At 50.2% G+C, this 25,969-nt stretch overlaps 5 protein-coding genes across 6 annotated transcripts; 3 read left to right on the forward strand and 2 right to left on the reverse strand.

Moving 5' to 3' along the window:
* The first annotated feature begins 1,334 nt into the window (after positions 1-1,334).
* LOC111068851 (HSPB1-associated protein 1) lies at positions 1,335-2,659 on the forward strand. Its single transcript, XM_022358607.2, has one exon. It carries the CDS (start codon positions 1,374-1,376, stop codon positions 2,565-2,567), a length of 1,194 nt encoding a protein of 397 aa, XP_022214299.2. The 5' UTR covers positions 1,335-1,373; the 3' UTR covers positions 2,568-2,659.
* On the reverse strand, positions 2,565-5,980 carry LOC111068845 (programmed cell death 6-interacting protein). The gene is given in 7 exon segments (XM_022358593.2): positions 2,565-2,905; positions 2,985-3,179; positions 3,248-4,079; positions 4,081-4,844; positions 4,900-5,181; positions 5,267-5,385; positions 5,597-5,980. Coding segments are annotated over 7 exon segments (2,526 nt in total). The 5' UTR covers positions 5,809-5,980; the 3' UTR covers positions 2,565-2,783.
* Positions 5,981-6,604: 624 nt separating this feature from the next.
* Positions 6,605-10,084, forward strand: LOC111067187 (protein CASC3). Its single transcript, XM_022356240.2, has one exon. The coding sequence runs from the start codon at positions 6,848-6,850 to the stop codon at positions 9,296-9,298; it is 2,451 nt and encodes an 816-aa protein (XP_022211932.2). The 5' UTR covers positions 6,605-6,847; the 3' UTR covers positions 9,299-10,084.
* LOC111067198 (peroxisomal carnitine O-octanoyltransferase) lies at positions 10,003-13,332 on the reverse strand. 2 transcript variants are annotated; one of them, XM_022356257.2, is made up of 6 exons: positions 13,085-13,332; positions 12,033-12,432; positions 11,178-11,975; positions 10,986-11,116; positions 10,503-10,919; positions 10,003-10,443 (listed from the first exon to the last, which is right to left on the reverse strand). In XM_022356257.2, the coding sequence occupies exons 2-6, from the start codon at positions 12,408-12,410 to the stop codon at positions 10,311-10,313; spliced, it is 1,857 nt and encodes a 618-aa protein (XP_022211949.2). In that variant the 5' UTR covers positions 12,411-12,432; positions 13,085-13,332; the 3' UTR covers positions 10,003-10,310. The 2 variants fall into 2 exon arrangements, with proteins under 2 accessions (XP_022211949.2, XP_022211943.2); XM_022356251.2 differs by lacking the exon at positions 13,085-13,332 and adding an exon at positions 12,737-12,907.
* Positions 13,333-13,427: 95 nt separating this feature from the next.
* Positions 13,428-16,986, forward strand: LOC111067176 (RNA exonuclease 1 homolog). The gene is made up of 6 exons (XM_022356229.2): positions 13,428-13,894; positions 13,945-15,276; positions 15,344-15,863; positions 15,923-16,516; positions 16,581-16,840; positions 16,901-16,986. Exons 1-6 carry the CDS (start codon positions 13,783-13,785, stop codon positions 16,978-16,980), a joined length of 2,898 nt encoding a protein of 965 aa, XP_022211921.2. The 5' UTR covers positions 13,428-13,782; the 3' UTR covers positions 16,981-16,986.
* Positions 16,987-25,969: the final 8,983 nt, after the last annotated feature.

Genomic DNA, 25,969 nt, shown 5'->3' on the forward strand with positions numbered 1-25,969 from the left:
ATTCGAAATACAGACACAGATACATTTGTACCGACATACATATTTATAAGCCCAGCGCCAGGTCGTAATAAGTAACCAGAATAATAATCGTAGCAGCGACAAAAAGTCGCAGATTTAATGGGAGATGGCGCACACCTTCAAACTGCCGCATAAATAATGTTGTTTGGCTTTTCTTCTCTTTACTTAATTTCCCATATTTTTTGTTGTTTTGTTTTTTGTTTCTTTTTTTTTTAGCGCATAATTGTTTTTGCGGCTTATGCCTGGCTGCTGCTGCTGCTGACTCACGTACGTTGAACTTTTCACCCGTATCCCCATCAGAATTCGTACATACTCGTGTGCGAGGGTCGGGTCTGTCTCTGTCGTATTGAGTGCGCGGCTTAAGTAGATTTAATGACTTGTAGTTTTGTGGGCAAGAAGCCGCAGAGAATGAAACACACATAAATCACTTTTATGACAAATGCCGTCAACTGATGACTGCCTGTCGAAAGGACAGGACTCCAGTCCCAGTCACTAGTCGCCAGTCACCAGTCGCCAGTTCCCAGCGTCAGGGATAGGGACAGAACAGAGGCTGTGTGCCTGTGGCATTGATTTTTTATGGCCATCATCAATGCAAATTGCTTTGTTGGCCCCCACCAGGCACCAGGCGGTAATGCAGATAACAGTTACCGCAATCAAATGTCGGATAACATTCGTTTGTCTAAATGTGCCATTCCATAAGCCAAGAGCACGGACAAGTGTCTGACTATCGCTGGCACAGTCGTAGAATCGCAGTCAGAGCCAGAAGTTCCAGCATGTTAACGCCATTTCCGCCTGTCATATCAAAATAATTATCTCAAACTGTTGCATCGACCGATTCCAGGCACCCAGCCACAGCACACAAAACCGAACCGAGTGCACGATATGCGACTCTAACAAGATCTAGTATGTGCGGGGTGGGGCACACACACACAGAAGTTGATCCGATCCGCAGAACTCGTTCTTCACGCAATCTTGACTGTAATTATGTAATTCCGAAATACTTACTAATTAAACTAACATCTCAGCTAATTGTATTTACATGGCGTACCTGTTTGGAAGCAGCTTGACTCCTGTCCAAGGCAGCGCATCTGCCGCTGTGTTTGAGATAATAAGATGACTTAATCCAAATGCTTGATTCAAACGTAACGGCTGGAATTACTTGCCACCTGGCAGGGCTACCAAACCGATTGCTTGGCGCGAACTTTGATTTCAAATCTATCGCTATGGGGATGAATATCGGCCATCTCTAGAAGAAATTATGTAGAGAGTTAAAGTGTGACCAGACCCACCGAAAATACAAAAAACAAGTGTGCCCATATTCATACAATTTTTCCGTTCAAAATGTTCCTTTGAGAATGCAATTATTAAGAGATATAATTTTGAATACGCGGGTGCCTCTGATTATTGACGATTTCCCGATCGACTGGGAATGCTTCAAGGGATCGCTGCACGATTGGTGCGAACGCTTTGACAAGGAGGCGGCTGGTGCGCCGGCTTTTGAGCTCATGTCGATGACGGACTGCAGCACGCCGCAATGGGAGCGAAAGCGCACGAGGGTCAACATGAGCATGCAGAAGTTCCTGCGGGACTACGGATACCTGGAGGATGATCAGACGCACTGGGCAGCCTATCAGTACAAGCGAGCCCACGAGGTGCCAGTGAGCTGCTTGAAAGGCATCGACTTCTCGTGCTTTGGCTTCGCGGAACACCAGAACGATTTCACCTTCTGGCTGGGCTCGGAGCAAGCCAATACGCCCTGCCACTACGACACCTTTGGCGTGAACATTGTGGTGCAGGTGTACGGCAGCAAATCCTGGCTGCTCTTTCCACCCGACACGCCGCTGCAGTCCACGCGGGTGCCCTACGAGGAGTCCAGCGTATACTGCCTGGATAACTTCTATGCCCCTGCGGGGGACAAGCTGCCGCGCTTAATGGAGTACAGCAATCAGGCCCACCAGTGCACACTCCGAGCGGGGGATGTTCTCATCGTACCCCGTCACTGGTGGCACTATGTGGAGGCGACGGAGACGTCGCTGAGTGTCAACTACTGGGTGCCGCTTAAGGAGGACATGGACCTGGCGCTGGACGAGTTTCTGGTGAAGCACATTGTCGAGAGCTTTGTCAAGGGCGAAACCGAGCAGACGAAGCAGTACCTATTGAATCCCAATCAACTGGAGGACATCTCCGCGACGCCCAGCGAACTCTTTGCCCAGTTCCAGCAGGCCGTGCAGAGTGCCGAGAGCGGGGAGCACAAACGGAAGACTTGGGAAACCGATTACCTGACCCAGTCCAACTTTAGGGAGCTCATCAAAAAAGTGCCACTGACAGTGCGACCCATGGAGGTGATGCCCAAGGAGGAATATAAATTATTGCTGGAATCCAACTCGAAGCGGCTGCAAGCGGCGGAGACGGAAACTGTTGCTGCATCGAGTGCGCCAATCAGCTCCACACTGGAGCTCCTCATCAGCAGCATGTGTGCCCCGCGCACCATTGCGGGCATGAAGCGCGAGTTCTTCAGGAGACTGAGGCAGGGCGACGGCGGCGTGTAAGTGTAATAGCACTAAAAACGTTTATTGTGATACGTGATAATATTTGTTGCATATATGAGATTAAAATCCAAAAAGCCATCAACATGTATGATACAATTTCAAGCAAACGAACGGGAACAGAACCCAAACACAGAGCATTAAATGCCATTGCCGTTTCACTACGGTGTGGGTATAAATAGGGTTGTGGCTGCGGTTGCGATTATTGGAGGTGACTCTTTACCAGCCTGGAGGCTTCTGGTTGGGATAGCCGCCCTGCTGTTGGGGTGCATAACTGCCGGGATAGGTGCCATAGTGGCCGGGTGGTGGTCCCTGCGGATAGCCACCCGGATACTGATAATCTGCAAAGGAAAATGGGAATTCACATAAGTAGGGATACGGGGATACAAATTGCACTAATTCTCAGCACTCAGTACTTACTACCAGGATATGGGAGTGTGGCGTACGGATTGAAGCTCTGTGGCATGGGTGGCGGCACATAGGCTGGATATGGCACACCTGGCTGGGCGCCATATGGCACTGGCATGCCATGCACCTGAGCAGGGTACGGCATCTGGGCAGCAGCTGCCGCAGCCGGTACGCTGGGAGCAGAGCCAGCTGGATTGGATGGAATGTCTGTCGGATGGAAAATAAAAATGTTTCATTATCAAACTCTGATAGGGAACGTATCGTATCGTACGTACCGCTGCCACTGCCCGAGGTGGAGGCATAGTGCGAGGGCAGAGAGGGCGTGGCCGGGCATGCCTGGCGACTCGACGCAGTGGTGAGGTCCTTCAGGAGCTCCTCCTTTTCCGTTTTGCGGGCAAACACAAAGTCGCTGATCTTGTTCTGGAATACGACCAGCAGCTGGGTGAGGTCGTTGTAGAATTTAGTGCCCTCCTGCAGATTGCCCGACAGCTCGATGTAGCTGTCGTAGGCGGTGGCCAGCTCCTGGTAGAGGGTGTCGCGCGAGCTGCCACAGCTGCCCGTCTCCGAGACGAATGCCCCATGGGCGCTCTGAATGTCTGCCACCAGCGATTGCTGCCGGTCGACGCTCTCCCTCACCTGCTGCTGCAGAGGATTGAGGACCTGGCCAATGCGCGACAATGACAGGGCGGGCTCGTCGATAGCCCCATCCTTCTGCAGCGCCAGCAAGAACTCGTTCTTCATGTCGAACGTGGCCGACTTGAGCTCCGATTCGACGGCATCGCGCTCCGCCTTGATGGTCTCCACATCCTCCATCAGCTGTTTGAGGCGCTGCACGCTGGAACAGTTGGGATCCACGCTGCCGCTGGCCGAAGGCAGCGACTGCTGGATCTCCTCCGGGGACATAGAAAGCAGCTGGATGCCATTCTGATTGGCCTCGAACTTCTGGCGCACAACCTTATCGGCCTCGATGGCATTGTTGATGACCTCGCGATACTTCTTCGCATTGGTGCGGAACATCTCCGTCAGCTTATCAGAGCTGATGCGCGTCCAGCGCTCTTTGAACTGACCGCGCAGCTGATTGTCCGAGTCGCGCTCCTCGTCAAGCAGGCCGCTCCGTTTCGTCCAGAATCTCGCGATTGCGATTGAGTAGATCAGGCAGTTCCTTCAGCATTGTCTTGACATTTTCCACACCTCCCTTTTGGCGCACTTCGACGGCCTTCTCCTTGAGGGATGGCGGCAGTCCGTTGTTGCTGTCGGCTGTCTCCACAGCCGCGGGAAGGTTGAGACTCGCCAGCACCGCATTCAGCGTCTGGGTGGACTCACGCAGCTTCATGATCTCTACATTGACAATCTCGTTCTTGCGCATATCGGAAGCGGTCAGGGCGCGATGCAGTTCCACGGGCACCAGGTTGGTGAAAATGTCCCGGAAATTGGACGCCATGGGCGAGCCAAGGGGCAGAGGCTTGGCCAGCTGCGCTTTGCCCGGGGAGGCGAGCGTGCTATGCTCTGGTATCATCTCATTGTATATGAACTCGTTGTCCTTGGTGGACTCGGCCAGGTTGCGCTTGGCCCGACTGAAGTACTCGTCCAGGTACGTCTCGTTGCCTCCGCGCGACTGGGCCGCCTTGAACAGATCGATGGCGTTGCGCAGCCGTGCGATCTCCTCGCCAATTTTCTTGGCCGCCCGGCAGACGAGACTCTGGTACAGTTGGGTCAAGGCATGGAAGCCAGCCTGCTTGCCGGCCACCGTGGGTATCCACTCCTTCTCCCACAGATTGCGCACCGACTCCTTTTGCATCGCTCGCAGCACATCCGCATAGAACTCCTCGCCCTGGCAGCATAGCTTCGCTATGATCAGATTGTTCATGTTATCTGCAAGCAAATTATAGGCTGTTACTCCGCTCGGATGGGGTCAAACCTGGCTTACCTTTGATGGCCTTAAGGATGAACACCTCCTGGGCCTGGGCCACCATCAGGGCCTGCATCACCACGAGCGTGTCCTGGCTGATGTCAGGCGTCGGCTCCGATGGCACTGCCGCGGGCGTGGCTCCCTTCAAGTACTGAAAGATACCAGCACTCTGCTGCAGCAGTTTGATGGCCATCTTGAGACCCTCATCGTTGTCCAGCTGCTGGCTGGCGGCAATGTTGCTCTGCAGTGCGGCAATATTGAAGAGCACACAGACCTTCTCATACAGCAGCGATGTGTGAGCTGCAAAAGATAACCAAAACCGAGACCGAACCGCCAAGAGAGTTAATTATGAAATTCCACAACTGCGAGATGAGTCACTACTCACTGAGGCTGATTTTGCCACCGAAGATGGAGCCCTTGTCGAAGGCATCTTTCCACTTGAAGGGGATCTGCAATTCGCTGACAGATATCTTTGTCTCCAAAGCGCAGATCTGATCGTAATAGCTGACGGGAAGAAAAAGCGAAAGGCAAAGAACAATTAAGAGACGACGTCATCCGCAGAGCTTGTTTACGTCTGGCCCCACGCACACAGACACACACAGGTGGCCTGGCCCCCACCGAGTGTCCGAGTGTACTCTTTCTCTCCTATCAAAGTGCCATGACTCATGCGGAAGCTCCAATAAAACCCCTAATCATAGCCAACAAAAGTACTTACGCATAGACAACCTCCAGAGAGGCCTCGTATTTCTCAAAGAATTTCCAAATCGCCGTATTGCGTTGTTTCGAAAATTCATTTACAGCCTCGGAATATTTCGTCTTCTCCTCTTCCGAGGCACCATTGTAAGTGCTTTGGATGAGATTGTTCAGCGGCTTCACAATGTCCACCTCCGCTGGCTTCTTCAACGGCACGCTCAAGAACTTGGACATTTTCTAGTTGTACTCTGACAAGCCTCGAATAAATAACTTATACCCAAACAGCACAATTTTAATTGCAAATTTTGTCTTTCTCCTAAGCGCGCAGCAGTGTGACCGTGACAATAACGATAAAAATACCATACCATATGTAAACAATCCAATGAAAAAGAGTTCTAAAAACTAACCAATCCTGAAGGAAATTTATGTATCTATGGGATAGAATTATTTGTTTACGGCTGAGAGGGCCAACAATCTAGTAATATTAAACTGAATATCAAAATTGACGAATTTCATATCACAAAATATCACGGTATGGCAGCCCGCAGCAACTACGAATTGCACGAGTCTGGCAGCGCCACAAAACAAATTCGTTTTATGCTGTTTTTGTTTGAACCTTAATATGTAAATAATCCAATAAAAAGGACTTCTGAAAACTTGCCAATCTCTTAAAAAATGTATGTATCTATCGGATAAAATTATTTGTTTAGGGCTGAGAGTCCCAGCTAGCTGGTAATATTAAACGGAATATCAATATCGAGGAATATCAACGTCGAATGTTTTGAAAAAACAATCGATACTATCGTGATAGCTCTAATAATTATTAAAAAACCATTGAAACCTTTTAGGAACTTGTCCATTGTAAAAATTAGATGCCACCTGTCGATTTGTTTACAAATTTGTCTTCGTATTTTATAGCAGCCAATCCAAACATATCAAAAGCGCAACGACTGTAGCTCGATACTATCATGATAGTCGCAAAACCATCGATAGTAGCGGCTAGCAGCAAAACATCGATACTATCGATAGTGCCCTCGATGGTTTGACACCTCTACCCTAGACACTTTCTATTTTTTGATTGCGTTGTTGTCGAGAAAACTGGCAAATTAGTACTTTTCCGCGTAATACATTGTTAAACAAAATCAAAGGATCGCACTGAGACAGAGTCAGGGATTCTCACGTGAGTTGTGAGTGTCTGTGTGCAAGCCGTGTTGATTGGAGCGAGGAAAAGGAACCAGAAAAAGTATAAAAAAATCGAAGATTTTTTTTCGCGATGGCCGAAGTTGAGAAAATGACAGCGGCTCCACCGACCGATATACCCGTCTCCTCGCCGAATGCCAGTGAGGCGGGCGGTGGTAGCAGCAGCACAGCAGAATTGGGGACATCCCCCAACCAGGAGCCGTCGAGCAATTCGCATCCCCATGACTCTGAGTACGACACCGCCAGCGATCTGGAGGGTGGCGAGGACTACGACGACGAGAGCGGCAGCGAGGAGGATTCGGAGACGGACGAGGACGATGTGGGCAGCGAGACCACCGAGGATGATAGGCAGAGCGGCACGGTCAGCGGCAACGACAATTGCCAGGACAGATCTGTGGCCGACAGCGAGGCGCAGAAGAAAGTCGACGAGGATCGCAGCAATCCCCAGTACATACCGAAACGCGGCACCTTCTATGAGCACGATGACCGAACGGCCGAAACCGAGGGCGGCCCGGTCCTCGAGACGGAGAGCAGCTCTCAGACATTGCCAGAGTCAAACGGTGAGGTCAATGGGGTCTCTGCCTCGGGTGCCACGCCCAGTGGACAGCCTCCGACCATATCGCAGGCCTCCAAGACCATGAAGCAGTGGCAGCCAGCCTCTGGTGGCGATCGTTGGTCCCACGATCGGTTCGAAGCCGCCGATCAGGCCCCCAAGTCGCGGGCGGAGCTGCTGCAATCCTATGGCTATGATATCCGCAATGAGGATGCTCCACCACGTGCCCGTCGGCGCAGACGCTACACCCGTGGCCCCAGCAAATACTCGCGCAACTGGGAGGACGAGCAGGCGTATCTGAAGGCCAGCAACAAGGAACGCAAGCCACCCCGACCTCAGGACTTCCCGGCATTGAATGAGCGCAAGCCGCGTAGGCCCCGCACTTCCTCCTTCCGCGAGGAGAAGGAGAATCGCCGCTCAGAGCGCGGTGGCGACAAACCACAAGGAGGAGGTGGTGGTGGTGGAGGCGCAGGCGGGGCCAGCGGCTCGAATCCCGCCCCACGAGCCCAGGAAGTGGAGCGTGAGCGGGAACGTGACCGCGATAGGGAGCGTGAGCGTGAGCCAAAGAACCGCAACTATGGGCGCGTGAATGGCGGTCCGGCTCGACAGAATCCCATGGAGTTTAAGCCAAAGTCAAACCGTGGTCCGCCACCAGACCGCCGTGAGCGTGGGGAGCGTGGAGATCGTGGAGAGCGTGGGGAGCGTGACCGCGAGCAGGATCAGGTGGATCAGCGCAACGAGCGTCCGCATCAGAAGCCGTCTACACCCAGATCAAACGGACAGGCCAAGCCAACTCTACAGCAGAGCCAGCAACAGCCGCCGCCGCAGCAGCAGCGTCAGTCGCCACAGCAGGTGCAACAGCCTCCACTGGCGGCGCCTCAGACACAGCTTTCGACCACTAATCTGTCGCAGCGACTGCAGCAGGTGCAGCAGCGCAACGATCCCAGTCATGTGGGCAGCGTTCAGATGCATTCTCTGGCCAACCAGAACCAACAGCAGCAGCAGCAGCAGCTACAACTCACCCAGCAGGCACAGCCGGCAGCTCCAGAGCCTAGGACTGCACCCAAACGATACTCCAGTCTCCGTCGCTCCCAGCAGGAGGCATCCCAACACTTGGCAGAGCAGCAGCAGCAACAGCAACTGCAGCAGCAGCTTCATCTTCAACAGCAGCAGCAACAGCAGCCCTCACAGATTATGATACAGGATCCGCATGTCCTGATGCAGTTTGCCTATCAGCAGCAAGAGATGCAGGCCCAGCTCCAGACACTGCAACTGGGACCGGCAGCAGCTGCCGTGCCAGCGCCACCAAAGCAACATGCCCCGCCAGCGGCAGCCTATCCACAGGCACAGGGGGCACCCTATTATGTGACTGGAGCGGAGCCGGTGCCGGTGCAGGTGCCGGTTTCGGTGTCAGTCCCCCCAGCGTCCCCTTACGTTAATCCGGCCAGTGCCGCCTACTTGCCCACCACCCCGGCAGCCGTGGCCTTTGCCCAGGCCCAGACATCGGTGGTGACGCAGCCACAGCCTCAGCCGCCGGCCCAGGCGCCAACGCCAGCTGCGGCTGCCCAGGCGCCACCGTCCATGAACTTCCATCAGAACTACAATACGGTCGGGGGCACAACCTACTTTGTGCCACCGGTCCAGACCACGAGCCGACCTGCTGCCCTGCCCCAGCGACGACCCACCAATGCGATTCCCATCCTGCCGCCATCCGAGAAGCACAAGACGCGTCCCGGAGGACTAGCCGGGCCAAACGCCAACCAGACCAAGGAGGAGGGCGGACACGCGGACAACATTGACCACATCATTGACAACATGTTCGTGCAGCGACCCGCATTCCAGCCACCGGCCACTGGGGAGGCTGCGGCTGCGGGTGCCAAGGAGGATGTGGCCAATAGCAATCCCATCCTTCCGTCACTGGCGGCAGCCGAACAGAACCTTCAGCCCGTGCCGGCTGCTGGGCAGGAATGAGTGTACGCCAACCTTCAACATCAGCAGCTGCAACAGCACCAGCAGCAGCAGCAGCAAAGGCGCGGGCGACACGCCCCCGGGCACTCAGTTCCTTTGCCCGCCTATGCCCTGCTGCCGCCGCCGCACATTGGCTACTACCGCCAGCAGCACTAATTCGGATATAAAGCACCAGTCCCCCACACAGACAAAACTCAGCTCATCAGCGTTTGGCTGCTGCCTATTGCCAACAAGTAGAAATTTTTTTGGTTTTATTTTTTTATATTGTTTTGGCTTCAGGTCTGTGACTTGAATTTAATTTTTTGTAGAAAGAAACGTAAGAGAATTTGGCTAAAAACCATTTGTAATTAGCAGCACTAAGCACTAAGCACACACGCGAAAATAATCGTACTAGACGGAACACTAAGAGAAGAGTTACACACACTTTACCCTCCCATATATATTGTAGAACAAACGAAATGAAACGAAACATATTTAACCCCAAGAGACCCAGGCCCAGGTCAGTCGACTGCTTCAATTGAACTTGTATGTAGGATCTAGGATCATCAAATGCAGCGTCCTCTTCCCCCTCAGCCCCTCGCTTATTGTATCAAAATAAGTAAAAAAAAGTTTAATAAGGATGAATTAATATTATGGGAGCACTCTCCAGTTGGCTGGGCGTGCGCCTTCGCTTAATTAGACGCATTTTAAACAAGTGAAACGAAAATTTAAATTACCATGCGAAAATGTATTTGCGTAAACTAATCCAACCACTGAAACATTGAATTTGAAATAAACGTTAACACGAAACACGCGGAAAGAGTTTAATACAGGAATGGGACAGTGGATGGAACGATGCTCCTTAAACAGAATTACACTACACACTTGTGTTCCAGTAGGGTACAGCACGTTCATTAAATGATTTTCAGTGATAAAGAACACTCATTTAATGTGCTGGAACTGTCGCATAAAGTCAAGATTAATTATAGAAACGTATTCTCTTGTCCACTTAAAACTACGACTTAAGCCTTAAGGCTTACAGCTTGGACTCCTTAGCCAGCTGCTCCAGCAGAACGCTTATCCTGCGGAACGAGGCCTTGAAGATGTCATTAAACTTTCGAGCACTCGTCTTAATGCTGTCGCGATAGGCAGTGGTATTGATGAAGACACTGTCAAATATAAACATAAGTTAACTTCTGTTTAAGTCAAAAATAACTTAAGAACTTACGCTCCAGAGGTAATCGAATAGAATACGCCATAGCCATCGATCAGCATGGGTGCCACAAAGCCCACGTTCGCCGTGAAGCCCAGGGTGCTGGAGGAGAGCACAAAATTGCCACCGCCGCCGCTCTTCGCGTACAGCGGATCATCGTAGAAAGCGGGAATGTCCAATTTGTTTTCATAGGCGGCACACCAGAGGCCAAACAAGTGCCTATCGATGCCATTGCCCTTGCGCGCCTCATCCATGGCCCGCTTGTGGTCGTCGACGGCTGAGCGAAACCTTTTGGCCAGCGCAAGGTCGCTGACGCGCGAATCAGAGGAAGCTCTAAGGAATTCGGCCACGGCGCCAGTGCAGGAGCGCAGCGTCTCCGTTCGTCCATTGTAATACTGTCGCATCAAAGCGGTTTCATAGGTGGGAGCAATTCTGCAGAGGTAACGGGAACTCGTATTATCTTCATGTGTCGAGGCGAAATGATCAGCCACTACTCACTCTTCGTGCATCTGGTGGTAGGCCCACTGCATGACCACCTGAATAAAGGAGTCCGGATGCAGTCTATGGGACTTCATAAAGTCCTTTCCATACTCATCGAACACAGTAAAGGTCGCTGTTATGTCAATGCCCTAAAGAACAGGAAATGGTTACAAATAGAGCTCCATGGAAACCCCTCCAAAATCTACTGACCCGCTCGTCTTTCTCCTTTCGCAGGCGTGCTATCTCGCTCTTGAGTGTATCGTCCAGCTCGAACTTGAGTTCTTTGAGCTCCACCACCTGCGTGTTGTCGGCTAGGGTCCAGTCGGGCTCTGGCACCTCCAGCAGGCTCAGCTGCATAAAGGTGGCAAAGCTGACACTGACGGTGCCATCGTAGCAGCTGTGCTCCCCCGTCCAATTGTAGCGGCCATTCTTGTAGGCGATGATGCTGCTGGCGTGGTCCGCCCACCGGCTATGGGTGTCTCCATATAGCCCTAATTGGGAGCACTCCTCGTAGCTCTGGGGAGCATTCTCATCCCAGCAGATGCCCATGCTGGCACCCTCCACCAGTTTCAGGGTTTCTCTGTTGGCATCGGAGATCTCCAGCAGACGAGCCCGATTGTTGGCCCAACTGGGTCTGTCGTCATGGGTGAGAATCGGCACTCCTGCACCTTCTGGTTCGTAGTCCAAGATGCTGCGCAGACGCTGCAGGGCCACAAGAATCTCGGGTGCAGTGAGAATTGTGTCATCGTCGTGCACACAGTTGATGGCAAACTGACGGCCCTTGGCGGAAATCAGAACATGCGTGGGCGTGTTTCCCTCATCCTTGGTGAGAAAATGCTTTTCGATGTGGTCCTGCTCCACGCCCGGAACGCGGGATGTGGAGAAGAAGCGTTTGTACAGTGCGGACGAGTACTTGATCTTGCCTCCGTTCGAGGATAGCGGCCTAATGGCCGACTTGCGGGTAAGATCCCAAAACTCCAGAGTGTGATATATGATCCGGGAGAAGCTCTAAAGCAAAGAGATTATAAATTAAATAAAAAAAAAAGAAATGTGTTGGACTTTTACCTTCAGCATGTACTCTGGTGTCTCGGGCACACCCACCATCTCCAGCTGGGCGGCCATCGTCATGAGCTGGTAGGGCAACAGGGGCAGGCGCAGCAGGTGATAGCCATAGTCCTCCCACCAGGTGCCCAGCCAGTTCTTCATTGTGGCTGCCCGCTGCTTGAGCTTTTCGTGCAGCTCGGCGCCCACTCCGTCCTGAAACTCATCGATGGCCTTCCTCGCCTGGGCCAACTCTTCAGGTGTGCCGAAGGGCTGGATGCAGGTGTAGTACCGCTCCAGGGTATCGCGCAGCTCTGGCAGCGGAAGCGGCGGCAGGGTCTCATCGAAATCGTAAGTGTTCTTGTCATCTTTACTCATAAAATATAGGCTTGCCCGATCCATAGTGGTTAAGTGCTTTGCTTATCTGGAGTGGACAATATGCGAGTGTTAGGTAGGATCGCTTTGCGTGTGGCAGCCCAAATAAATAAATATATGCCTATGATCCAGATAACAAAAACGCTTTTGCGGGGGTCCAAAGTACCAAAATTGGAGCATAGCAGCGAGAGACTATCTTTATTCTGCACAGACGTACAAAGTCCATTCTCATGCTATTTGAATCCGGTGCAACCGGAGCTTAGGTGGATTAGACGATAGACTTTTTTTTTTGTCCGCCAGACGTTCTGTTCTGTGTTAATGCAACCCCTGACTAATGTCCCACACAAACTGACCTTTGGACCCTTTGTGATGGAGAAAGTGTTTGCTTTGGGTAACACCCGAATCGTCAGAGTGCTTTGGTACGACTGAACGTTGGCCAGCCAGCCAAGTTTGCCTATGGAAGTTTGCCTCTTCGCCGGTCGACTCTTTATCAGAAAGTCCACTGCGGGGGAGGCTACCAGCAGCACCCCATTTACCTCAGATAAGCACACATACATATATTTATGTATATATAATAAAAAATTAATCACAATCGGGCTGGATGGTAGACAATAGACGACGCAGACGAAATCGAAGTGCAATCAATCGGATACACCGACACACACACCCACACACATGAAAATAAAAATTGAAATTTGTACCTGAACTCTATTATTGCCAAATGGTATGCAATTCCTAGACGACACTCATTCAGAGATCTATGCAGAATTGCGCACTTAAGTCAGTAAACTATTAAAATTTAAAAATCATTGAACTCGACTCTGGACATTTGTTTACAAGCGGCGGCCAGCAATGGCCCAGTGCCGAATTTGCAAGACACGCTTCGACGCAAATTAACAAATAAACTGTGCACTTGGCACAATTAATCATTTGTTAGTTTTGCGTTAGCTGGTTAGTTTTTGAATATTCAATATAAGTTAAAACAACCAAACATATAAATCAGTTTCGTTTCTTTTTTTCCACTGGGGTTCAACACGCAACAGCTGTTACAGAGCTGCCAAGCTGTCAGAAAAAGATTGTAAAATTCTGTTTTCGTGTTTATGCGAGAACACGGCTTGAAATTTGCTCAAGAGCAAAATTTATTTGTATACAATTTATACCCTGGTCCGATAAACCCAATTTTGATTGGGTTGATTTAATTGATTATTGTGTTTGCAAAAAAAAAAACCAGCACAAAACACCCGACGATCTGGCAGCGCGAACATCTGATTCTGCAAACAACACACTGATGAAATGAGCGAAAAAGATAGCGTTGGAGGAAAATAAAGCCAAATTCTGACGCTAGCTTTACGCGAGCAGCGCTAATCGCTGCAAAACAAAAGGTGAACCAGCTGCCGGCATGTTGCCATCGACGGGCCTGTTTAAGGGCTTTCCCTGTCCCTACTACGACAGCGAGATCGATGGGGTCGCCTGCAAACGTCCCTTTTGTCACTTTAAGCACGCCAAAAAAGGTGAGTAAATGGCTGTAAATTTTCTGCCTATTAAGACCTGTGGCTTGCAGATGATGTGGAGGCAGCAACGCCTGCCGACCCGGTGCCGGAGTACAAGCCGGCTCAGCCAAAGCTACTCACCCTGCCGCTGCCAGAGATGACAATGTACGCCCCAAAAAAGAAAAAGGCAAACCTAGAGTACCATCCAGACAAGCCGGCATTGAATGCCTCGCCGGCGAAAAAGAAGCCCGAGGCTGCTGCGGGCTGTGCTCCCGCCTATGTACCTGCTCAGGTGGCTGCCACAAATGGGGCGAGCGGCGACTGGGAAGCCGATCTCGAGAATGAAATTGATGAACAAATGCAGATTGATATTGATGAGCCATCCGCTGTGGAGGTGGTGAACGATAAGGTGGAGCCGAAAGCAGGCGTCTTGGCAGAGGGGGACTTAAATGACGCGCCAAAGAGCGAAAGAGAAACGGGCGGAGGCAGCGAGAGCCACAAACGCAAACACAAGTCTAGTAGGGAGCGTGATAGGGACAAGGACAGGGAAAAGGACAAGGAAAAGGACAAGGAAAAAGAAAAGGATAGGAAGTCATCGCACAAGGATAAAGATCGATCCAAGGAGAGGCACAAATCCAGTTCCAGTTCGTCCAGACACAAGTCTTCCTCCTCATCGTCCTCGAGAAACAAGTCGTCCAGCAACGACAAGCATCGGGATGAGAAAAGTTCCAGCAGCAGCAGCAAGCACAAGAGCAGTTCCTCATCGTCCTCGTCGAAACGGCATCATAGCTCCAGCAGCTCTGCTGCGCGTAGTTCCAGCTCCAAGTCGAAATCATCCACCAGCAAAACCTCCAGCGAGCCGTCGGAGCCGCAGAAGGGAAAAGAGACGGCCAAAAACACATCTAAGGCGAATGCGTGCAGTGACATTGAATCGGACTTTGACTATGAGATGGACACCTCAGAGGGGGAAATAGTGCGCCAGTGTGAGATGATCTTCGATCAGCTGGAGACTCAATTTGCGCAGATGCACAACGCGGAGCCAACGCCCGAGAACACACTGAAACGGAAGGCGCCCTCACCGGACATCGATGCCCTCACAGAGGCAGCCACGGCTGCGCTGCAAAAGCGGCGTGTGGCCCATGAAAATGCGGATAAATGCCGGGCGCCTCTTCCAGCCACCGTGCAAAAGCCCAATCACATACGCAATGCCATGCAGGCGATCTTCGACAGGCGCACCGAGCTGCGACGCCAGGAGAAACTGCGTGCCGATGCCGCGTCCGAGGAGCTGCGGCAGGCCGAGGAGCGTGTCCGAGTGGCACAGGAGGGGCTGCGGCAGGCCCAGGTCAAATCGAACCTGACACCACTGATATCAAGAAGTGCCCTAACTCCACCGGTGCGTTCTGGTAAGCAAAACACTTGGGAATTCAATATCTGACAACAGAGTAAGCTGGATTTCTGTTTACTTTGCAGCTCGCAGCATTGCCCCCGTTGCCAACATTGTGGCCATAGCCCGGGCAAAGAAGAAGATCCAGGAGCTGCAGGCCGAAAAGAAGCCCGCTTTTACACCTGCGCAGTCGTTCAAGGGCGCCGGTCGCATGGCTCACCAGCCGACGGTCGCCCTGGACAAGACGGCGCCCGTAGCCAGCGGTGCTAGTGCACAGAAACCACCAGTGTTGGAGCCACAGAGCTCCAAGATATCATACAACATACGGATGCAGTATTACGAGATGATGGTGAAGCAGTCCACCGTTATCTATCCACAGCTGGCCGATGCCTGGGAGCGGGCGCAGGTCGAGGAGTTGACCGCATTCAAGAAGTGCAACACGACGGCCATCTACAAGAACAGCTGCCTGCTGGCGATCAATAAGCTGCGCAAGGAGGCCATCGAGGCTGGCAATCGGCCGAGTGCGGCCAACAAGTGTGTTTCGCACGAGATGATGCTGGGCGGCAAGCGGGCCCTGACCACGTCCTGGAGTGTGGAAAAGAAGGAGTAGGTTGCCATGTTTTCTTCTGTCCAAATCGATTGCTAATCTTGTGAATTTATCTTAGCAAACTGGCATCCATAGGCAATGGCGAACCATTCGATGCCTTGGACGTCGTCAAGGCATATGAAATGGTCTTCGATCTGCGCCTCACCGATGAGCAGCTGGTGGAGAACGGCTACCCAAGGCCTGGTCCAAAGCGCGGCACAGCTGTCATACGCGCCTGCCGTCCAAATCGTCGCCCCAACGAGACGGAGCGCTACTGCAGCCGCTGCGGCAAAGTGTTCAATCTGAACATATACGAAAGTCGGGGCACCGACATGTGCAACTATCACCCAAAGAGCACGGGCTACCGCCGTGGATTCACAGACAATCAGCATCGCTGTTGTCAGCAGCCAGCCGGCACTCCCGGCTGCACCTACGGCAACTACCACGTCAGCGACTACTACGATCCCGATAAATTGACCTGCTTTGTGAAGACCATCGAAGGGCGCGAAGACTTGGTGCCCACGAAGAAGGACATCTTTGCGTTGGATTGTGAAATGTGCTACACAACGCACGGCATCGAGCTGACGCGCGTAACCGTCGTGGATATCAATAGGCGGACAGTGTACGATGCTCTGGTCAAGCCGGACAATCTGATTGTGGACTACAACACAACGTATGGCGTGGTATCTTGGGGGTATTTCGCATACTAATTGGGTGCATTGTATCCTTTGTTGCAGTTACTCGGGCATCACAGAGGCCATGCTGGCCAAGGAGACGCGAACACTGCGCGATGTGCAGGCCGTGCTGATGTCGATGTTCCATGCCCAGACTGTGCTGGTGGGCCATAGTCTGGAGAGCGATCTGAAGGCCCTGAAGATTATACATGACGTTGTGGTGGACACCTCAGTGCTATTTCCCCACAAAATGGGCCCGCCCAAGAAGCGTGCTCTGAAGACCCTCTGCATTGAGAATCTGAAACGCATTATACAGGAGAATGGTGAGAGTTTTGAATATTTGTATGATATAGAATTATTTAATACTCTTGTGCCCACTGCAGAGGCCGGCCATGACAGTGCGGAGGATGCCGAAGTCTGCATACAACTCATCAAGTACTATCTGCGCAATAAAATCAGTTGAACTGGGCGTACCATTCGTACCTCGTCATTTCATTTACATTACATACATCTGTTAATATGTATACCACCACCACCACCCCCACAGCGCATTCTGGAATCAAAAAAGTAGCCTCTAAGCGTACCATCTACTTCGTGAGATCGATCTTTATTTATAAACTATTAAATGGTAAGACACGGAATTGGATTTTCGTTTAAAGTGGCATTTGAAGAGGGCCTTGAATCGTTTGGGACACTGAGCTTTGGATTTGGCATATTCTCCAATTGATATTAAACTTCCTCTAAACCTAGCGCTGCTATGCCGAACAGGTAACCTTCTCATTCTCCAGTTATGGCATTTGCTTGCGGATTCCTTTCTTCCGATGAAACTTCCACACTACATGATAGCTGTCGATTATGGTCATACGCGTAGATCGCTGTATTCCTCTGCGCAATAAATTTAGGGTATTCCAAGACAGATTAAAATGTTCTTAACGCACAGAAGGAATCAGCCCAGACCCCATAAATTATATAGATGCTTGATCTGTATAAATTGGCGACTAGATAAAGCCAGTTCTAGTTTGTTCATTTTGATGAGCGTTTAAATCTCAAAGACTCAATTTACAGTGTGCTCCGACTGGTTTATTGTATGTGGATGTCGCTGGTCGCTGCTTTTCTCTCTGTCTTTCCTTTATCTGGATTCTTTTTCTCTGCTTCTCTCTTTGCTATCGATAAAAAATTCAATGAGAAGCAATTGCAAAGTTTTGTGGAGTTTTTTATTTGCCTTTTTCACGTTTTACCGGAGTACGTACAAACTTTAATTTCAAGTTTTATGGCGGACGCTACATCGCGGTGTACGCGGTTCTGGCCTTGTTGTTCCATTTTGCTGTTGGTGGTGGTGGCGGCGTTGCTGCTGCTGCTGTTGTTGTTTTTATTTAAATGTAATTTTAATCAGATTTCCACGATACTTTATATTTTTCAATTACACGTGAAGCCCCACGCGCCCCACAGACAGAGCCGAACCCTGGGCGTCATCTGGCTGTCCGTTCGCTGATGCTGTTGTTGTTTCACCTCCTCGTGCTCCTCCTCCGCCTCCTCCTGTCATGATATGATTTTTCAATTTGAACATTGTATAATTCTCCATTTTCCGATTCGGAAAAGTTTTGGCTGATTGAGCGGCGCTAAAAGAATGCCCGGAAAAGTTTTATACTTAATTTGCTGTAATTGTGTCCGCCGGCACTGTCCCAAGGAAAGCCATGGGAGGGGTTGGGGGAAGAGCAGTGTGTGAAAGCAGCTGATGGGTGGGAGGCTATGTGGGGGGTGTGTTTATCTATTGAGCAGAACAGAACCTAACGAAATGTAAATAATATTAGTGGTACTTGGCCCTGACAATGTGCATATGTGGTCCAAGTCGGGGCGGGGATATGTACGATGGGATATGTAGGGTTGACGGGGACAAAACAACCACAACGACAGGACAAACAAAGATGCGGAAGTGCTGCTTGAGGCTTAGAAGAAGGAAGCAGGGAGCAGGGAGCAGCAGCAGCACTAGAAGGAACAGGAATCAGAACCAGAATCTAAGCAGAAGAGGTGGAGCCAAAGGAGGTTCTGCCAGTGGGCAAAACAAACACGAAGCCAAATACAAATACAAATAAAAAAGCCAAAAACCAAGGAGAGGCGGGTGTAAAAGAACAGAAGCTGCTTGACTCCTCCTGGATGGTGGGTGGGGTTGGGTTGGGTTTCCTAGTTTGTCGGGGTCTCTGGGCCTTGTCGGAAGTTTACTTAAGACCGTCGAAATAGAGGCATTAAGATCTTTGCAGTTAATCCCTTGAGTAAATGTTGTGTGTGGTCGCGACGACAGAACATTGTGTGTGTGTGCGTGTCATGTGTGTGTGTGTGTGTGTGTGTGTGGAGTACCTTCTCTAGTTGTAGTTAAGGCATTAAAAAAAGGCTTAAAAGCTTGGCCCACCACTACGACGCCCAGGGACAGCCTCTCTCCAATGAATATTTCATCCCGACTGATGACAGCATGCGTGCTGGTTAAGTGCTTTAAACATTTAGCTTAATGCCTGGGCTCGTTTTAATTTGCAGTCTCGTGCCGGTGAGCCGGAGCAGGAGCAGCCTCTCGTATGGCACGTATGTAGCCAAATTGCGCGCACGAAGCATTGGCGCAGTGCAAAATTATTAAAGCAAATGCCCAAAAAGCCTGAAAGTTATGCCCGAAAATACAACGGCCGTGGGGCTAAGCCGGCAGCGCATCTGGTCCAGGCCAGAAACCTTTTTACAACTTTTGCCAGAGAGCTCGAGGCGACCAAAAAACTGCTAAGCTGCCGCCACAATCCAAAAAAAACCCCCGCCGCCGCCGCCGCCACTGCCACTGCCACCCCACAGCCAATCTAAATAAGGTGGGAAAAAGCCAAAACCAGGAAAAAAAATGGAACTGCGGGAACAAAAAAGAATAAAAAAGAAAGAATAAAGGAAAGAAAGAAAGCTGGCAAAAGCAGTGCAAAGAGGCTGAGAGCCAGATGAAGGCAAAGCTGGCGGTAAACGCAAAATAAAGTCATCACAAACATATTAGCAGCTAAAAACACCTGAGCAAATAGATTTATATGCACGATAAAGCACAGAGTAATTTCCCCTAGATCCTGTCAACCAACCCCCCCCAGCCATATACACACACACACACACCGAACAGCCACCCATAGCCACCCCTTAGGTAACGCCTACACGCCTGTTGCCTAAGCCGCAAAGTAGCTGGAGAGCAGCACAAGATAACATCACTTTATTGTAAGAAAGTTAAAACACAAAAATGCAAGCCAGTCCCATCTGTGGCGGAGTGCGTGTGTGTGTGTGTGTGTTGAGTGGGGGTGTGTGGAAAGGCACTAAAATGTAGCACCAAAAAAAAAAGAGAATAGAAAGGTAGGATAGCTTCTGGAACGAAACTGTTGATACCCTCGAGCAGGTATAGTTCCTATAGAAGTTATATGAATTGGCAGCTGATCATGGCAGCTAAATTACAGAGTCATTTGGTTTGGAAATCTTTGAAAATTTTCAGCCAGATAGCTCTCAAAATTAGGGTTGGGGTTAACAAGCAATCACAATTATTTACATTTAGTTATGTATACCCTATGCCCATACGGATCCTACCTTCTCTGCCTGACAAGCATCTGGTCAAAGTCAGAATACAGCCCGTAAAGGTACTAAAAAAAGTACGGAAATATTCCAAAGAGAAAAAGAAGAAGAACGAACGAACGAAAGAGCGTAAAACTTCTGAATGCCGTTTGCCGTTGTTTTACGAGCCATTTCCGTTTTGAATGATGCTGTCGCCGTAGCTTTTGCTGTCGTTGCTGTCATCCACGCTTTAGGTGTGAAATTATAAAATTTGTAGCATAATTTTGGATTGTGCCGCCTGAAAGTGGGGCAAGCGTGCGTCCACGTAACAAGTACATACGTACCATGGCCCATTGCCCATTTGCCATTTGCCATTTCGCATGCCCCAATCTCCAGAGTCTCCCGTGGAAGTTGGCGTGGAAGTTTATGACTCCGTGCAAGTGCACGTCAGGCAGGACACACACGTAGTGCTTTTATTTTGTACTTAGCAGGACACTTTTATACTCTAGCCCAGGCTGGTCTGGTGCAGCTTTCAGTTGCGATTTGTGGACCCTCTTGGGGGACTCAAACAAAGAGAAGAAAAATTGACTCTCCAAGAACTTTAATTCTAGTGAAGGAGCGTTCAGATGGGGCACAATCTGCACAATTTTTATCTCCAAATGATGGAATTATCAGAGCAATTAAAATTAAGGCAGAAATATACTGAAATGTGCGAAAAGGAAACCCTTTGGATGAAGCTTCTGATGAGTAAAGCCTCTTGAGGGAATTACGAAAGCAATGAAAGAATCTTCAGTTTTTCCTTTGCGACTTATAGAACTCTGGAATCCTTTGTGTAAATGGCGCTTGTGTCATAAGAGGACTTCTATTCAATTGCCCATTTGGCAACTCTTGCCCCAACGGCTACTTGTGTTCGTGTGTGGAAATTCGCCAAGTCCAAAATGAGGAAAATTTGACCCAGTCAACACAGGTCATTAGCAGAATGCTTGACAAATAATTAGGGCAAAAACTATTAAGTTGTCCGGTGCTGGACGCTGGACGCACACACACATGACTGATGACCGCCATTGGAAGTGGATGTGGCAGTGAGGATGCGTATCCGCCTGAGGATGTGGCATCGACTGAGGATGGACACAAATTGACAGTGCTCAACATGCCAGTCAAGTTGGCGACCAAAGTTCAGGGAAAAACGGCAAAGATTTGTCGCGACATTGCAACTAAAAAAGTTAATTGCAGTTAATGACGACATTAATCACAAGAAAATGAAGCCGGGCGCAATGACAATCAGCACAAAAGCGACAAATGGAGAGAGAGAGAGAGAGCCGAGGCGACGAGCCCACCCACGGTCCAGCAGCCAACAGCGTCTATTAACACCGATCCCCGAGACCGGGACTGGCACTGAGACTGGGACCGGGACCGGGACTTTACCCACAAGACAATGGGAAAGTTGCGTCAGCTTCTGCTTCAGCCAGAGCGCAACAAGCGGCAACAGGAAGCGAGCGCGTAGTAGGAAAAGCAATTTTACTGCGAGTTTCCTCAAGACAAATAAGTCTGCTGGATCAAAAAGGACTTTCAGGCATGGCACAATAGAAATGAATTATAAGCGACAACACAGAGGGAGAGAATAGAGAGGAGCTGGAGAGCAGGAGAGGCAGCGGCCGGAGAAGCAGTGTCAGCGATAATAATGAAGTAGCATGACTGATGATGCTCCCTCTTAGAGTGCAGCAGGAAAAAGCACAACTTTGGTGGTGGGGATGGGAAGGGAGGGAGGACCACCCCGTTCCGATTAGGCGGCAATAAAGGCAGCGACAAGCCAGTAAAATGTTTTCCTTTGTTTTCCCTTTTTTTCAGAGTTTCTTTTGTGTATTTATTGCTCGGTTTTCTTTCTTTTTTTTTTTTGTTATATGGAAATCAAAGAGGCGCCTGTCTCGGTGTAATGAAAATGACCCCAGCAAACGCTCCTCTCATAGTTGGCATTAATTAAACGAGATTCCTGGGCAACTTTTATTGATTGTGTTGAATGGTGGTAGCTGAAGGAGACTCCCCTCTTTGGTCAGGTAATGAGCTGCACGTTCCCTGGAAGATGACGCACGACCGCACAATCCACAGAGATAGAGGTTGAGAGAGAGAGAGAGATACGATGCAGCTGGCTCTAGTCGCCTGTCTGGTTGTGGTGGCAGTGTCAAAACAAAGGAGTTTGCGGAATTTATGCAACATGAGCATCTATAACTTATCCAATTAAAACTCAATAAACGCTCCGCTCCGTAGCCAAAGCCAAAGCCAAAGCCAGGGCAAATAAATGAAGATGCCAGAGCAGAGCCATGCCAGTGGCATGTGGCAACGGGACCCAGGAGGAAGGAGGAAGGAGGTGGAGGCCCAAAGGAAGCAGTTCAATAGCATCCAGTTCCTGCCTCTGCCGCTGTCTCCTCTCCCTCTACTATATATCCGTGTGTCTGTCTCTCTGGCTTAACACAGCGATTACAAGTGCCTTCAGCTTGTAATCCACTTTCGGAAATGCACCGAACACCGAACACTGAACGGTGGAGGCTGCCTGCTCGCCCCATGTCCTGCCACCCATTTGAGGCACACTCTCCCAAGGCATGACAGACACAAATTGAAGATGACAAAATGTCTAAACAAGTGAGAGGGTGGGGTGTGGGTGTGGGTGTGGGTGGGAAGCATCGAGCATATCTAGCGGAATAATCAATAAATTACACACCTGTCTGGCCACAGCAAATTTCTATATGTACTTCGGGAGAGTTATGGCTATGACTTAGGGGATAAGACAGCGCCAAGGAGTGGGTGTGGGAGTAGCAGCATTAGAAATATTTTTGCTAGAGATTCCAGCGAACGTCGGCGGCAGCAGCCGCATTCCGCAGGTGCCGCCGTCTCCAGAAGATGCCAAGGAATGGTCCACAGTGCTGGTCATTATGTACGGCATCTACTCGTCCACACCGAGGAGCTGGTGCGGAACCCATCGACAAGGAGCCAGGCCATTGAAATGCGGCTGGGTGTGGGGCTGGGGGTAGGTTTCTCTCAGTGCAGTTATGCTGCTTGAGCTTTAATATTTCACGCTAGCTGCCTTTTCGATTGTATTTTGCCGGAAAGGAACCTGCGTGGGGGTTGCTGCTGCTGCTGCTGCTACCTCACCTCTGTGTACTTGTCTGGTAATTGCACTGCCCGATGGGCAGGCAGTAGTTTGGACTGGCACATTGCTAGGAATTTTAACGCGTACTCGGACCCAGAGCCAGACCCGGACCCGGACCTGGAGCCGGACCCGGGCTGGCACTGAGTGAGTATTTCTGCGTGCCATTCTGACAGGCAGCACTGTTGGCGGCACTGAATTTTTGATTTATGTGCCTTACTTATGCTTTTACTTAGTTGTCTGCGGCAAGCAGCCTGTGTATGCCTCATGACTGCTGCTGCTACTGCTACTGCTGCTGCTACTCCTGTTCCTGTCCGTACGGGACAGGACAGCACAGGACGGGACAGGACTCCTCCCACTCCTTGGAGGAGTCTTATGGACGAGCCACCAAATTGATGCTAAGTGCTTGGGTGCGCGTGCGAAATGGGTTGGTTGGCAAGTGGCAGGCTACCGTTTCAGCCTCTGCCTCATGAGCCTTTCAAAACACACAAACACACATCCCTACACACTCTTTAGTTGGAGACACACACACACACACACACATATATATATGTATACACGCATATTAAATACCATCCTTGGAGAGTCATCAGCATTCCTCGAGCGGTTTTTATTTCCGTTTTCATTAGTTGCTTTTTACACAAGCGACACTCGCACACCCACAGGACACACACCCACACGCGTAATAGCATTAATGTCTCGTTTACTTCTTCCCAGGACTCCTCTCACTGCAATGGCACGCAGTCGCTCGCTGTCCTTAAGGTGTGTGTGTGTGTGTGTGTGTTTGTGTGCGTGTCAATGGCAGCCATTTCTATGTTTGCTCACGTATTTCGCTGTTGACATTCCAGTGGCAGTGCAGCAGCCAGCCAGGCAGCCAGCCAGCCATCGGCCATTGGCCATTGGCCAACGTCAAAGTGAAAAATGAATTGAGAAATTTTTTGCTATAATTTGCAGCATCAACAGGCGATCTGCACTGGCTGCCTTTTCCCTACACAAATCCTTTCGACTTTGAGACCCACTTATGTATGTCCTGTGGCAAGGCTGCCTACACTCTCGATAAGTGCGACACGGCGGCACAGTTCGTAGTACGTTCTCGAGGCTCTGGCCTCGAAAGTGCACAACAGGCTGGGATTTTTTGGCGCTAATCAAATCACGTACTTAGCCAAGTAAAATACATGCGCAAAGACCCAGAAGGAAGCTACACAGCAGCTCAAAAGTGTGCTACACATTTTGTAAACGACAAGGACTCCTAAGGAGGCGCATTAATAGCTTCTCTCACTCTCTCACTCTCTCTCTGTGTGTTAGCGTGTGTGTGTGTACATTTCCATTTACATGTACTTCTATGGCACACAGGAGGAGGGGGAAACTTGGATGGCACAAAGGCAAATTACGAGCGCATTTAAACTGGGGCGCGAGTGCTACTTAAATAACTCATTTAGGGTTGCCTTTCCTGATCCCCAAACAAGGAAGGCAACTTCGCTCTCTCTCCCTCTCTCTCCATCTCTCCCTGTGTGTGTGTGTGTGTGTGTGTATTACCATAAAATCAACAATAAACTTTGTCATCTCAATTTGCTTATTACCAGCAGGCAGCCACAGCTACCCCCCAAAAACTTTCTTATTAATGGCTCCGGCGATTGCAACGTGTCTCTGGGAGTATCCCAGTATCTCCTTATCCAAATATAGTACGATATATGCACGAGTATGTGTGTGTGTGTGTGTGAAAACTACGAACAAACTTTTAATTTTGACGTCATCAAAGCCCTTACTGTTACCCTGGACCAAAGGCAAGACAATCCCCTTTTCGAAGAACCGCAAAATGGCAGCGCAAACGACGACGACGACGATGGCGGAGGCAGCGACGGCAGCGGCGGCGGCGGCGAGGTGTGTCCTGTGGCATATCCTTCCTGTGTCCCTGCCATGTCTTGTGGTTAGCTGCACGTCGCAAATTGCAGAATCCATAATTAGTGTCTGTCATGGCGACCCCCCACCACCCCAAAGACTGCCCGTCCCCAACTCCGGCATGCATCCCCCTGGCATCGTGAAGGCGAGAGAAGCTGAGCACTGCACTTGAGTGGCCTGCTCTGGCAGCTGCTCTAATTGCAAGTAAATATTTTATGCGGCAAGTCGGTTTTAATTGCCAGCTGAAATAAATACAGAATCATTATAAAATTATTTAAAATGTTTTGCAGTGGGGTACGCCACGCGAAGCTGCCCCACATTTGTAGTGGCAGCAAGTTTTAATGATGCACCAACCACTACCCAACGAAACGATTCGCAAGTCCCCGCGGTGCTGGTGCTGGTGCTGCTGCTGGTGGTGTTGGTCTTTTGGTCCCCCCAAAAACCACTTTCATATACTACTCGCATTGCTCGTTTCTGGGGCCGGATGGAGTGCTGCAGAAATCACGCAAATTATCGAAACATGCGCCACAGTACACTTAAACTCCTGGCGACTCTCTGCCCTGCCGCATAAATCTTACCAAAGTCAGAAAAAGAGCAAAAAAAAAAACAAAAAACTTTTGCAGCAGCAAAACGAATACAGAGACTGAGAGCAAAAAAATTCTATAAATCTTGAGGTACTCCTCGTACTATGGACCAACTTTCCAATGCCGCAAATTGCGAAAACTTCAACATTATCGTATGAAGTGCGAACATGGGGCAATCGATTGGAAATTGCAGCAGCAGCATCAGCAGCATCAGCAGCCAGTAAGCAATAAGCAAATGCTGCTGCAGTGTGGGCTAAAATATAATAAAAATCATCGCA

The sequence above is a fragment of the Drosophila obscura genome, unplaced genomic scaffold (genome assembly GCF_018151105.1).
Source record: "Drosophila obscura isolate BZ-5 IFL unplaced genomic scaffold, ASM1815110v1 contig_150, whole genome shotgun sequence".
NCBI lineage: Eukaryota > Metazoa > Arthropoda > Insecta > Diptera > Drosophilidae > Drosophila > Drosophila obscura.

Coding starts and splice junctions, on each gene's coding strand:
- LOC111068851 (XM_022358607.2), top strand. CDS start 1,374: ATGCAATTATTAAGAGATATAATTTTGAATACGCGGGTGCCTCTGATT.
- LOC111067187 (XM_022356240.2), top strand. CDS start 6,848: ATGGCCGAAGTTGAGAAAATGACAGCGGCTCCACCGACCGATATACCC.
- LOC111067198 (XM_022356257.2), bottom strand. CDS start 12,410: ATGGATCGGGCAAGCCTATATTTTATGAGTAAAGATGACAAGAACACT. Junction 11,976..12,032: donor CACCAGAGTACATGCTGAAG/GTAAAAGTCCAA, acceptor TCTTTGCTTTAG/AGCTTCTCCCGGATCATATA. Junction 10,920..10,985: donor TACCACCAGATGCACGAAGA/GTGAGTAGTGGC, acceptor TTACCTCTGCAG/AATTGCTCCCACCTATGAAA.
- LOC111067176 (XM_022356229.2), top strand. CDS start 13,783: ATGTTGCCATCGACGGGCCTGTTTAAGGGCTTTCCCTGTCCCTACTAC. Junction 13,895..13,944: donor CTTTAAGCACGCCAAAAAAG/GTGAGTAAATGG, acceptor TGTGGCTTGCAG/ATGATGTGGAGGCAGCAACG. Junction 15,864..15,922: donor TGGAGTGTGGAAAAGAAGGA/GTAGGTTGCCAT, acceptor AATTTATCTTAG/CAAACTGGCATCCATAGGCA.